This window comes from Silurus aristotelis (genome assembly GCF_946808225.1).
Source record: "Silurus aristotelis genome assembly, chromosome: 15".
NCBI lineage: Eukaryota > Metazoa > Chordata > Actinopteri > Siluriformes > Siluridae > Silurus > Silurus aristotelis.
The window spans coordinates 4,953,302-4,967,759 of NC_139588.1; the positions used below are offsets into that span (position 1 = coordinate 4,953,302).

Here is a 14,458-nt window from a genome sequence, read left to right on the forward strand (position 1 = left end):
CAGTCACAAAATTTACAAGATCAAATACATTTTTGTGGATTTAATAGCTTTTTTTTTTTTTCATTCCACAAAATGGCTGAGGAGAAGAAATCAATTTGGTCACAAATAAACTTTGACATTGTGAGGAAAGGTCGACCAAATCAGTTCATAATTTTTGCTCATAAAGGTTTTTCATGAACCATTTATACTTTTAAGTTTTTTCCCCTGTGGATTTTGCTCCAAAACACATTTAACCCCCCCCCAATGGAAAAATGCACAAAAATGCAGGGAAAACCCGGGGTCATGTTATGAGGATAAAACTGACGCTTCTGCGAGAGATGATGTATGTAGGCAGTGCAGCTGTGGCTGCAGTGAAAGGAGACTTGTGTTCAACTGGGGATTATTGCTTTAGTAGTGGCATTCATTCTCGCTACATTAGATTCCTGTCTGTGATGCAGCGCAGTCTGTTCTACCGCTTCTCCATTACCGAGTGTCAGTACTACTCAGTCTGGGCCACAGCCCCGTCTCATATGTGAGAGAAATCCACATTGTGTTCTGTATGCAATCTATAAATTCTTTGTAGTCTGAGCTGCAGATTGGCCCAAGGCCAGATACTCACCTTTACCCTCTCCATCTTTCTCCATTTTGTGAGCATCTGCTGTGTGTGAGGACCTGGGCTTAGTGGCTGACGGTACTGACGGCACAGGCTGGAATAAACCAGAAGCACAGATTAATTTACTGGGGTGAAAACACGCTTAATCACAAAGACATGTGCACTTTACGGACAAAACTATTGGGAACCCTGATTTTTGCAGCCTTTTGTGCTTCTTCACACAATTGTTGGACATACATAAGTATTCTATGTCTAAGGACGTGCAACAGGCCTGCCTGTAAAAGGGCCATGTGTTAGAAGTCAGTAAATTAATGATTTGCTGTCTGTCTGAGTCAAAGAAAAAGCGTATTAGTACAATATTGAATTGAATCAAATGGTAATCGATCGCACTGCATCAGAATAGGGATGAATCGCGTTGAGAGCTGATTTATATGTACTGTATTATTAATGTATCATATCGCTGGCTATGCTTTGAGATGCAAATCGCATCAGCCTCAGTTATGGAGATGTACAAGCCTAGAGTATAGATAAAAAGAGCCACCCCCTTTGGTTTGATTTGACCACAATAAAGTAAGTAGGCCAATAGTTTATCTTTGAGAACGACAAACAAGCTAAATGTTTCTTTCACTTCGTAGACTCGCCACTTATAAGCGATGACCTCAGTCATCAAATGCAGACCCACTTTAATGAGACAAAACCTCACAACAGTTTAATGTCTGCTTGGTGCTTAAATTAAAATAAACAGAACAACAGAAATTTAAAAAGTGACTCATGATCCAGAGGCTGCAAAAAATACTAAAATAAAAATCCTCTGCCAAAACAAAAGAACAGCACCCAAGACTTAAGCAATCATTGGCAGCGCTTCAGTGAAGGTCCAGTAACCTGTAATTACCGCTCCATGATCCAGTGCCTGTGGCTATGAGACGTGAGCAGCATTCTGCACAAGAGTAAAAGGAAGACGTATTGAGACGGCACCTTTGTTCAGACACGATTTGCTCTTTTAATATTCGTTTTTTTCATCAGTTGCTTTGGAGCTTTTCTCAGATTCTCAAAAAGACTCATTCAACCGCCACAGCTTGGTGTCACTTGTGCACTTCATAAACACAACTTGAACAAACTGTGAATGTTTGCATTTTGCATGCAAAATGGTTAAACCAGTTGCCATAATCTGTCAAGCTTATCTTCTTTACATTTCTATTAAACTTTTTTGTGTGTAAAAAAAACTTTTTTTGTGTGTGGGTTTAATTGATGAACTGTGCAGAATCTCGAATGTCACTAATGAAGGGGAGTGTACGCCATCAGATCAACCAATGATCAACTAGTTCTCTAAAATAGGTCAAAGGTGAATCCAGTGAATCTTCAATTGGCAAACGTATACAGACAGAGCGAAACATAGAATTACAACTTCTGTAAATGGAGGAACAACTAGGAAACAAACGAACACTAGGTACAGTACAGTAAAAATGTGAATCCTGTCCTGTCCTGAATTTCCACAGAAGAAATTCAGCCGTTTTGCATTTTCAGTCATTGTGATCCAAAACGTAGTTTACATCAGCAAACACTGAAACTGTGCACTGTAATGGGTCATAAAACAGTGCACTGAATGACAAAAGATCTTGTTATTCTGATGGGAATGAGATGTTCATTGACACAAATACTTACTTTTGGGAGATAAACTGAGGATTTTGAGAAAAGTACAGGCTTTAGCAAGAAATCCATTGCATGGTGCTGTTGGTACAAATGGTTTTCAGAAATGCACACACACTGGTTCACAAATATTACCGTATTTTCCGGACTATAAGCCGCTACTTTTTTCCCTAAGCTTTCAACCCCGCGGCTTAAACAATGAAGCGGCTAATTTATGGATTTTTCCGGGTTTCACAAACTTCAAGCCAAAAATCTGAGCCCCATAACATTAGACCAATGAAATTGCGGAACAGGTTCAGGTGAACTAATTAAATTCTTTATATTAAATCAGATGCGCTCCCACTGAATCGGGCTGCACCACATCATAAATATGGATGAGGTTCCTCTGGCGTTTGACCTGCCGCTCACTCGGACTGTCAACAGGAAATGTGAATCATTCGTCACGCTGAAAACAACCGGGCATGAAAAAACACTTCACCTGTGTTCTGAGCTGCACGGCATCGGGAGAAAAGATTCACCGATGGTGATTTTTAAACGCACGACGATGCCAAAAGATAAACTTTTTTTTGTTGTGGAAGGAAGGAGGAAGACAGTGAACAATGACTTTCTTGGTAGGCTACTGTTTAGATACAAGCCGTGTAACAGACACTGTCTTTCGTTAAAGCCTGTGTAAAGTTCATTAGTTTCAATGTAGGCTTATTTATGTTCAAAGTAAAAATCTTTGTAAAATTCAGTGGGTGCGGCTTATATTCAGTGGGTGCGCTTAATAGTCCGGAAATTACGGTAATAATGATTTTAGAAATGCTCCAAAGCAACTACGCTATTCACACTATTCAACATTGGGCACTTTCCATCCGAGGGATGTAAAATGTGTACATCTGACCATTTCACATGTATGTGGTTGCTAAATATTCCATGTGCATTACCATCGAGCAGTAAGAAAATCATATATAAAAAGACGAGGAAAAGGGTCCAGTTCAATGGAAGAGGAGACCCAGGGGATTTCACTCCGCATCAATAGTTGTTCCGGGTTGCATTATACAGTACAAGAGTGGCCTCTAGAGGCGAATCACTGACACCACGTGCTGTTAATGTAAGGAGTCTTTTTTCTTTCAATTCATTTTGGATGCAAATATTTTTAGTTACTTTTTGTTTAAGTTTGAATGCATGTGTTTCATCTGTATTTATTAATTGAATGTAAATATACATATTTTTTATTTAGAACATTTTCATGATTTAGTACTGTAATTTTTTTATTGTTTTTTGTTTTTTTTTTATATAAAGTTCAGTACTATCTTTACGTGGTCTGTTATTTATTTATTTTTTTTTTTTTAATCTAGTGTCCATTTTAAAAAATACCAGTTGATCAGCAAGGATGATCCAACCAGTATCGGTCGACCTCCCATTGTAACACTACAACATACAGAGTCGCTTCATACATCCGTGGGATTAAAACTTTGTAGGAACAAGGGCCTTAAGGTAAAAGCCTCTATACTTGTGGTAGACATACTTTTGGCTGAATTATATATTAATAATTTTTATATTTTATTTAATATTAAATCAGTCAATCTAGACATTATCTGTAACTGAGATTGTTACCAGCAGGCTTACTTTTTCTTTCTTCTCCTCTGAATCGGACGACAGGCGAGGTTTAAGCTTCACCGAGCCTTCGCGGAAAATGTTGCCGAACCCAACCCCTTTGATCTTTTTTGGCTGTGCGATGACCCCATTTCCAGGGTATGGGGAAGTTGGACTGGTGACGTCATCTTTTACGTAAACACACACACACACACACACAAACACGACCTTATTAGTACTCCATTTACAGACAGACATATACATGAGTACAGTGACATAAGTAATGTGGAGTAGCAGCAGTTTTAAAAATAGTCACAAGATCAGTATAAAGTCACACTGGACACTTTATTAGGAACACGACAATAAAACTGGGGAGTTCTTCCTTTTGCTCTTTTACAGCCTGAATCCCTTAAAAGCTTGGGAACTTTCCGAGATCATGATCATAATCGATTCCTGTAGACTTTTCATGAGCATGTTTATGCCGTGAGTCTCTAAAATCTTTCATCTCCCAAATGTGAGCTAGTGGATTTAGACTTTTGCTTCGTAACATGCTGCAGAAGGTGGTAAACTGTGGTCATGAAGGGATGGGAATACTCTGATAGTCTGTGGAGTAAAAGCTGACGAGTGATTGGGATTAACAATCTGTAGTGTCATTAAAAAAATGCCCCACAGCACATTACTAGGTTTGGTCCATGGATTCACAATGTTGGTGGCAAAGTCTGATCTGTGTTCCTCAGCAGAATTCTGACCAAATGGACTAGCCTTAATGCCTCACACCCAATTAACCTCAGGAGCTCATGACTCAGTCACTGGTTCACCAGTTGTCCTTCCTTGCACAAATTTGGGTAGATACTAAGCACCAGATAGCAGGAAAACATTTTTGTGATCAACATTTTTATTCAAACTTTGTTTCACTGCAGAAACATATCACAGATCAAAAGAACTATGTACAAACAGATGCCATGAAGCCAACCACTTGTATAAAGAAAGAAAAATTAAAGAAATAAAAGTCAGATAGGTATAGTAGTACTTTTCATCCTATCTAGCAACATAACAGCATTATTTTTCTCCAACTCCGAATAGTGTTGTGCTTTGTGCGTTTGAGCCTGGCAGTGGTACTTTCTAACAATACAATGTCTCTAAATTATGAAAGCCAAGGAAAAGTTGTGGGAGTTGATGGTTCTGTCCATAACTTCAACTTGGCAGCAGTACTTGCACCTGATATGGTCCTTTTTTAATAATCATTGAACTGGAGAATAGAATCGTCCAACTTGCAGAAAAAGCAGGGGATCTTGAGGTATATCTAAATCCAGGAAATCCGAAAGAACGGAACATACAAAGTTCCAAAAAGGAACCACAACTTGCCATTCCTGAAACATGTGCAGGTAAGAGCCTACTGTAGATTTATGACATAAATGACAGAAAGGATCAGATCTATCCTTCATTCTTGTATAGTGAAACAGGCCCTATTGATACATTTATAATGTATCATCTGATGTGCGAGATTCTTAGAAGCAGTAAAATATCTGGCCCATACTACATCCTAGTTGGAATATATGTATACTGCATTAGAAGGACTGAGTTAGAAATTTTGAAAACCAAACCACAAGAAGGGGTAGTAATGTCCAACCACTCCCTGAGGATGTGGGAGCACATTGGAGGCCCAAGGAACAGCGTAGGCCTTTAAAGCTGACCTTAGTCTGACCTTAGAATGTTTTAAAGATAAAAAAAGCGCAAAAAGTTTCTGCCAACACAAAGCCCACAATAAACAGGTCTTAAACTATGCTGGTTTCATGTGTCCAACATCAACAGATTTTTTATTTTATTTCCTTCTCCTCTGTTTTCACACCGAATGCACCTACTCTAAAATTCTCGAGATTTTCAGGTGCTGTTGAAACGGTTCACTTAGATTCCACTTGCTGTAGTTGTAGCTCTGAAACGCACACTAACACACCCAGGGAACAACAACAGCCTCCTTGAAGGCCTGTTAGAACATGCCCTAATGGAGGCGCGGGCATTACCTGGCTCGTCGGGAACATCGTTGCTCTCGCCGTCCTCGCTCACTTCGATTTCTTTCACAAAGTTCGAGGGGAAGAGACCAGTCTTCCCGTTCATGGTGCCACTCCACCAACCTTCTTCCACCTAAAACACACACACTGCATTACTACATACATGGATTCTATTAAAGAAAAACAAACATTTCCTCCCGAGCGGAGGAAATCTTGTCTGCATTCATTAACAAGATGCTATGTAGAACAGTTACATAATCTCTGATTTAACGGAGTCTGACACGTGAACGAGCTCGTGCATGATTGGAAACACTGGATTAAAAACTGAGGTGTCCATTACCTCCTCCACAATGTTGATGATATCGCCAACCTTCAGCTCCAGCTCGTCCTCGTTTTGCGGCACATATTCAAACAGGACTTTGCACTGACGTTTTTTCATTTCTGCAGCACACACACACACACACACACACAAGTTAGCTGGTGCAGCTTTGACCAACCTGTTATAAAGTATGTCTGGGGATCGATCCTCCTTGACTTCTGCTTATACAGCTAGTTTTTAAAACACACACACACACACACACACACACACACACACACACACACACACACACGTGCACACATACACAAACACACACATGCACGCACGCACATGCACGCACGCACATGCACGCACGCACATGCACGCACGCACACACACACACACACACACACACACACACACACACACACACCCATCCCCACAACCAGTCAGGGCACATTTTTTCATTTGATTCACAGTGCCTGGAAACAAAGCAGTTAAATGCAGCGTGACTTTCCTCTTCTCACTCACATCTTACAGATTTTGTCAGCAAACATACACTCTTTTATCACAGTCAAAGTACAACAGATACAGTGTTTACACAAAACACATTTTCGAGGCAGCGGATGCACACCCTAAACCACTTTTAGGGGGTGCAACACCATTGTAGGATTCATACTACACTTCTTCTTTTCAAATTTTGTGCAAGTAATAACAATAAAGTTGAATCTAATCTAATCTAAAATGCAATTAATAAAATCTAAATACTTTATCTATATCTACAGAAACCACTTTTTTAATTCTGTTTTTACAGTAAACTACACCATACTATACATATATTTTTTAAATGTATATTTCTATATTAAAAAAAGACATTTGTGAACATCAGATTTCATATTTTGGTCCCTATTTGCTCTTAAAATACCCGCCACTCCGAGCCGAGTAAACACAGGGAGCCGGGTGAACACATGGTGAACACAGGGAGCAGGGTGAACACATGGTGAACACAGGGAGCCGGGTGAACACATGGTGAACACAGGGAGCAGGGTGAACACATGGTGAACACAGGGAGCAGGGTGAACACATGGTGAACACAGGGAGCAGGGTGAACACAGGGTGAACACATGGTGAATACATGGTGAACACAGGGAGCAGGGTGAACACATGGTGAACACAGGGAGCAGGGTGAACACAGGGAGCAGGGTGAACACAGGGAGCAGGGTGAACACATGGTGAACACAGGGAGCAGGGTGAACACATGGTGAACACAGGGAGCAGGGTGAACACATGGTGAACACAGGGAGCAGGGTGAACACATGGTGAACACAGGGAGCAGGGTGAACACATGGTGAACACAGGGAGCAGGGTGAACACATGGTGAACACAGGGAGCAGGGTGAACACATGGTGAACACAGGGAGCAGGGTGAACACATGGTGAACACAGGGAGCAGGGTGAACACATGGTGAACACAGGGAGCAGGGTGAACACATGGTGAACACAGGGAGCAGGGTGAACACATGGTGAACACAGGGAGCAGGGTGAACACATGGTGAACACAGGGAGCAGGGTGAACACATGGTGAACACAGGGAGCAGGGTGAACACAGGGAGCAGGGTGAACACAGGGAGCAGGGTGAACACAGGGAGCAGGGTGAACACATGGTGAACACAGGGAGCAGGGTGAACACAGGGAGCAGGGTGAACACATGGTGAACACAGGGAGCATGGTAAACAGGGAGCAGGGTAAACACATGGTGAACACAGGGAGCAGGGTAAACACATGGTGAACACATGGTGAACACAGGGAGCATGGTGAACACAGGGAGTGGGGTGAACACAGGGAGCAGGGTGAACACATGGTGAACACAGGGAGCAGGGTGAACACATGGTGAACACATGGTGAACACAGGGAGCAGGGTGAACACATGGTGAACACATGGTGAACACAGGGAGCATGGTGAACACAGGGAGCAGGGTGAACACAGGGAGCAGGGTGAACACAGGGAGCAGGGTGAACACAGGGAGCAGGGTGAACACAGGGAGCAGGGTGAACACATGGTGAACACAGGGAGCGGGGTGAACACAGGGAGCGGGGTGAACACAGGGAGCGGGGTGAACACAGGGAGCGGGGTGAACACAGGGAGCGGGGTGAACACAGGGTGAACACAGGGAGCGGGGTGAACACAGGGAGCGGGGTGAACACAGGGAGCGGGGTGAACACAGGGAGCGGGGTGAACACATGGTGAACACAGGGAGCAGGGTGAACACATGGTGAACACATGGTGAACACAGGGAGCAGGGTGAACACATGGTGAACACAGGGAGCATGGTGAACACAGGGAGCATGGTGAACACAGGGAGCAGGGTGAACACAGGGAGCAGGGTGAACACAGGGAGCAGGGTGAACACAGGGAGCAGGGTGAACACAGGGAGCAGGGTGAACACAGGGAGCAGGGTAAACACAGGGAGCAGGGTGAACACAGGGAGCAGGGTGAACACAGGGAGCAGGGTGAACACAGGGAGCAGGGTGAACACATGGTGAACACAGGGAGCAGGGTGAACACAGGGAGCAGGGTAAACACAGGGAGCAGTTTGAACACATGGTGAACACAGGGAGCAGGGTGAACACAGGGAGCAGGGTGAACACAGGGAGCAGGGTGAACACAGGGAGCAGGGTGAACACAGGGAGCAGGGTGAACACAGGGAGCAGGGTGAACACAGGGAGCAGGGTGAACACAGGGAGCAGGGTGAACACAGGGAGCAGGGTGAACACAGGGAGCAGGGTGAACACAGGGAGCAGGGTGAACACAGGGAGCAGGGTGAACACAGGGAGCAGGGTGAACACAGGGAGCAGGGTGAACACAGGGAGCAGGGTGAACACATGGTGAACACAGGGAGCAGGGTGAACACATGGTGAACACAGGGAGCAGGGTGAACACAGGGAGCAGGGTGAACACAGGGAGCAGGGTGAACACAGGGAGCAGGGTGAACACAGGGAGCAGGGTGAACACATGGTGAACACAGGGAGCATGGTAAACACAGGAGGAGCATGGTAAACACAGGGGGCGCAGGGTGAACACAGGGGGCGCAGGGTGAACACATGGTGAGCACATGGAGCAGAGTGAACACATGGTAAACACATGGAGCAGGGTGAACACATGGTGAACACGGGGAGCAGAGTGAACACATGGTGAACACAGGGAGCAGGGTGAACACATGGTGAACACAGGGAGCAGGGTGAACACATGGTGAACACAGGGAGCAGGGTGAACACATGGTGAACACAGGGAGCAGGGTGAACACATGGTGAACACAGGGAGCAGGGTGAACACATGGTGAACACAGGGAGCATGGTGAACACAGGGAGCATGGTAAACACAGGAGGAGCATGGTAAACACAGGGGGCGCAGGGTGAACACAGGGGGCGCAGGGTGAACACATGGTGAGCACATGGAGCAGAGTGAACACATGGTAAACACATGGAGCAGGGTGAACACATGGTGAACACGGGGAGCAGAGTGAACACATGGTGAACACAGGGAGCAGGGTGAACACATGGTGAACACAGGGAGCAGGGTGAACACATGGTGAACACAGGGAGCAGGGTGAACACATGGTGAACACAGGGAGCACTGCCTGATGAGGCGAGTGTGGTGTGTGTTCTGTAGCTTTATAGCAGATGTTACAGAGAACTGGGCTAGTGCACAAACAATGACCTGATTATTACAGAATATGTCTGAAAGAAAATCTGATTCAATCAGTAAGCTGAGGACGTCCTCTACTGGTCACAAGAAGACTGTGAGCGAGAAAGTCAGGAAATAAAACAAACGCAGATTAAGAATCTGAGTTGACACTGGATACAGACACACTGAAACTGGGCAGCTAAATACTGGAAAAATAAAAACAAGCTCAGTTGAAAGTCCAGTTTCAGGAAATCTGCACTTCTGCAACTGTGTCGTTTACTGATAAATAAAAAGGTGTAAGCAAGTGTCTTTTCTGTTTCAGAATGCAGACTATGTACAGTGAGAAGTCGTAGCGAGAGAGATGGCAAGAAAGACTCACTCTTTTTGGATGCTCGAGGCTGGTAGCCCAGACCTCCTGCTGGAATGCCATAAGTGCTGATTCTCTGCACCAGACTGGCCACGTTCCCTGAGGATCTTCTCATTGGCTGTGCGTTCTCCTTCACCTCCTTCGTTTCCTTCGCATCTTTCGTTTCCTTCGCCTCCTTTGCTTCCTTCACCTCCTCTTTCGGTTCTTTTCTCAGCTCCTAAACACACAGAGAAAGACACTGTCTTTCAGACACATGGTTCAGACACATGTTAACAGCATAATGACACTGGAATCTGCTTATGACTCATGAACATGAACATGTGTCTCCGACTAATCAGAAAGTGTGGGAATAAGAGACATTCATTCAACAAACCATTTGAAAAAAAGCATTAAAATCTGACGTCTTTCCAACAGGCCCCATTCTTTACTTGCTAATATGAAATCTTGCCTTGGCGTTCATCAATCCTGTGCGAAACCCTGACTCGGAGCTGTTGACCAAAATCACAGGTTTCATCCGGGAGCAAAGGGCACTCTGGTGCACCGAAAGGAAGTGTTCATGAGGCGGCGCAGACAATCATTTACTGTGGAAAAAAACCTCAGCTTATCAACTCGCTCACCTGTGACCTAAAAACAGTACACAAGCGATATGCCATGATACTGTCTTTCACTCTGTATCTTTTAAATTGGTCGAAAAACAACCGATTATCTTACACTCAGAGTAGAGAAACAGTGATGTAGATATGATGAGAGAAAAAGTAAAATTCAGGCAGGTGTGCACTTGGCACAGAAAACAACAATATACTAAAATGCATTTAAATGCTGTACGTGCAGAAAAGATCAGACAAGATCAAGTGTTCAGACACCATGTTTGTAATTTTTATATTGTTCCGAACAGTTTCAGTACAGGACTTCTGGTACAGTGTACATGTGTACTGAATGTAATTCTTGTTTTACATGTGGAAAATATTTAAAATTTGAGTTCCCTCACGAAAATATAAAGTGTTGGACCGCAAGTTTGTTTAGTCTCCGCCTCCCGCTAAGTCAGATTTTGTTCTGCGCACGCGTAAAATCAATGACTTCCTGTTGTTTGCCAACGTTTTTATGACAGTCTAGTGATAAAAATAATCTCGCGTTTTATGTACAAGTTCCAAGAATTTATCTTAAAATGAGAAATTACTTACCATTCCACATATCAAGTAGGTGAGTGAATGAATGAAGGATGAAGGGAATGAATTAATAAATAGATCACTTTCTTGCGTATTTGTTAATTGCAGACATTTGTTAAAGTACCGTATTTTCCGGACTATAAGCCGCAACTTTTTTCCCCACACTTTAAATCCCGCGGCTTAAACAACGAAGCGGCTAATTTATGGATTTTTCCGGGTTTTTCCCGGTTTCACAAACTTCACGGAGAAAAGCTTCACCAAGAGAAGTAGTTGTGAAAGGAAGGAGGAAGACATTAAACGATGACTTTCTTGGTAGGCTACTGTTTAGATACAAGCCGTGTAACAGACACTGTCTTTCGTTAAAGCCTAAGTTCATTAGTTTCAATGTAGACATGTGCGGCTTATTTATGTTCAAAATAAAAATCTTTGTCAAATTAATTGGGTGCGCTTATATTTGGGTGCGCTTAATAGTCCCGGAAATATGGTACACTGAAATAAGTAGAACAATGAATGTTGATAAACAACCTAAATAAATAAAACAAAAAAAATAAAAAAAATAAAAAAAAGACAAGCAATTTTGTGTTTTGTATTTCTTTCCACATACAGGTGCATCTCAATAAATTAGAATATCATTAAAAGTTTATTTATTTTAGTAATTCAATACAAAAAGTGAAACTAATATTACATAGATTTATCACACACAGACTGATATATTTCAAGTGTTTATTTCTTTTAATTTTGGCTTACAGCTAATGAAAACCCAAAATTGAGTATCTCAGAAAATGAGAATATTGTAAAAAAAAAAGTTCAATATTGGAGACTCGTGGTGTCACACTATAATCAGCTATTTAAATCCAAACACATGCAAAGGTTTCCTGAGCCTTTAAATGGTGTCTCAATCTGGTTCAAGCTACACAATCATGGGGGAAGACTACTGACTTGACAGTTGTACAGAAGATGATCATTGACACCTTGCACATGGAGGGTGAGGCACAAAAGGTCTTCGCTAAAGAAGCTGCTGTTCACAAAATGCTGTATCCAAGCACATTGATGAAAAGAATGTGGAAGAAAAAGAAACGAAGCCCATTCAAGAATTTTGGGATCTGGAGTCAGTGCTTCATAAGCCTCCACACACAGACGTATCCATGGGCTACAACTGACGAATTCCTTGTGTCCACTCCTGAACCAGAGACAATGTCAGAGGTGTCTTACCTGGGCAAAGGACAAAAAGGACTGGACTGTTGCTCAGTGGGCCAAAGTCATCTTTTCAGATGAAAGAGAAGTAAATTTTGCATTTCATTTGGAAATCAAGGTCCCAGAGTCTGGAAGAAGAGAGGAGAGGCACTGAATCCAAGGTGCTTGAAGTCTAGTGTAAAGTTTGCACAGTCAGTGGTGGTTTGGGAGGTCGTGTCAGCTGCTGGTGTTGGTCCACTGTGTTTTATCAAGTTTAAGGTCAGCACAGCCATCTACCAGGAAGTTTTAGAGCACTTCATGCTTCCCTCTGCTGACCAGCTTTATGGAGATGCTGATTTCATTTTCCAGCAGGATTTGGCACCTGCCCACACTGCCAAAAGCACCAAAAGTTGGTTAAATGACCATGGTGTTGGTGTGGAGACTGGCCAGAAAACTCCCCAAACCTGAACCCCATTGAGAATCTACGGCTTATTGTCAAGAGGAAATGAGAAACAAGAGACCAAAAAAATGCAAATGAGCTGAAGGCCACTGTCAAAGAAACCTGGGCTTTCATACCACCTCAGCAGTGCCACAGACTGATCACCTCCATGCCACACCGATATGGGGGAATGAATTCAAGCAAAAGGAGCCCCGACCAAGTATTGAGTACATACACAGTAAATTAACATACTTTCCAGAAGGCCAACAATTCACTAATTGTTTTTTTTTTATTGGTCTTATGAAGTATTTTAATGTATTGAGAGAGTAAATTTGTGGGTTTTTATTAAATGGGAACAAAAATAATCAAAATGAAAAAAAAGAAAACACTTGAAATATATCATTCTGTGTGTGATGAATCTATATAATGAGTTTCACTTTTTGTATTGAATTACTAAAATAAACCAATTTTTTTAATTATATTCTAATTTATTGAGATGCACCTGTAATGTACCAAAATTGAACCGAAACATGACTCAAAAACTTAAGTACTCATCAAACCATGAATTGTGTTTTTATATATTTTATATATATATATATATATATATATATATACATACACACACATTATATATATATATATATATATATATATATATATATATATATATATATATATATATATATATATATATATATATATATATACATATATATATATACATATATATATATATACACACACACACACACACACACATTATATATATATATATATATATATATATATATATATATATATATATATATATATATATATATATATATATATATATATATATATATATATACACATATATACACACACACACACACACACACACACACACACACACAGGTAGTCGTCGACTTACAACCTATGCAACTTACGACCATTTGACTTTACGACCACAATAGCTAGCCACGGCGTACGTAATTTTTTTTTACCAGCTTCCGGCATCATTTCACAGTACTGTACATATAGCGTACTCTACTTAAAACCAAATCGTGTTACGACCGATTTGTCGGTCCCAATTGTGGTCATAAGTCAACGACTACCTATATATAAATTAAAATATATATATATAAAATATATAAAATATATAAAATGTATTTTGTGTTCCTCAAACTTTGTGGTAACAGTTTGGGGAAGAATATTTATAAGTGGAAAAGTCAAGTGTTCCAATACTCCCCCCACCCGCCCACACAGAGTAAATAGTAGGGATGGTATGATTTATCGATTCACATCGGTGAATCCAACTTATTTCGATATAATTATTAGTGGATGCACTATACATTTATTATACAGAAAGTGACCAATATTATGACATGTAGATGGAGTTCTCGTCACTAATCTGTTTTTTGAGCACGTTCTCTCAGCACCGCTGCTGCTACGTGAATATGACGTATCACAACACTACAGAGACCGAGGCGTGTCCTGAGAGTCACATAGAATACAGATTAACA

At 41.8% G+C, this 14,458-nt stretch overlaps 1 protein-coding gene across 1 annotated transcript in view; it reads right to left on the reverse strand.

Moving 5' to 3' along the window:
* Positions 1 to 14,458, reverse strand: part of cd2ap (CD2-associated protein) — a 44,517-nt gene that overhangs the window by 13,343 nt on the left and 16,716 nt on the right. Inside the window, exons 3-7 of the mRNA XM_083563053.1 lie at positions 10,188 to 10,392; positions 6,167 to 6,267; positions 5,839 to 5,959; positions 3,851 to 4,005; positions 599 to 686 (exon numbers count right to left, since the gene is read on the reverse strand). Coding sequence (XP_083419179.1) covers positions 599 to 686; positions 3,851 to 4,005; positions 5,839 to 5,959; positions 6,167 to 6,267; positions 10,188 to 10,392 — 670 coding nt within the window. The remainder of the gene's footprint in view (positions 1 to 598; positions 687 to 3,850; positions 4,006 to 5,838; positions 5,960 to 6,166; positions 6,268 to 10,187; positions 10,393 to 14,458) is intronic.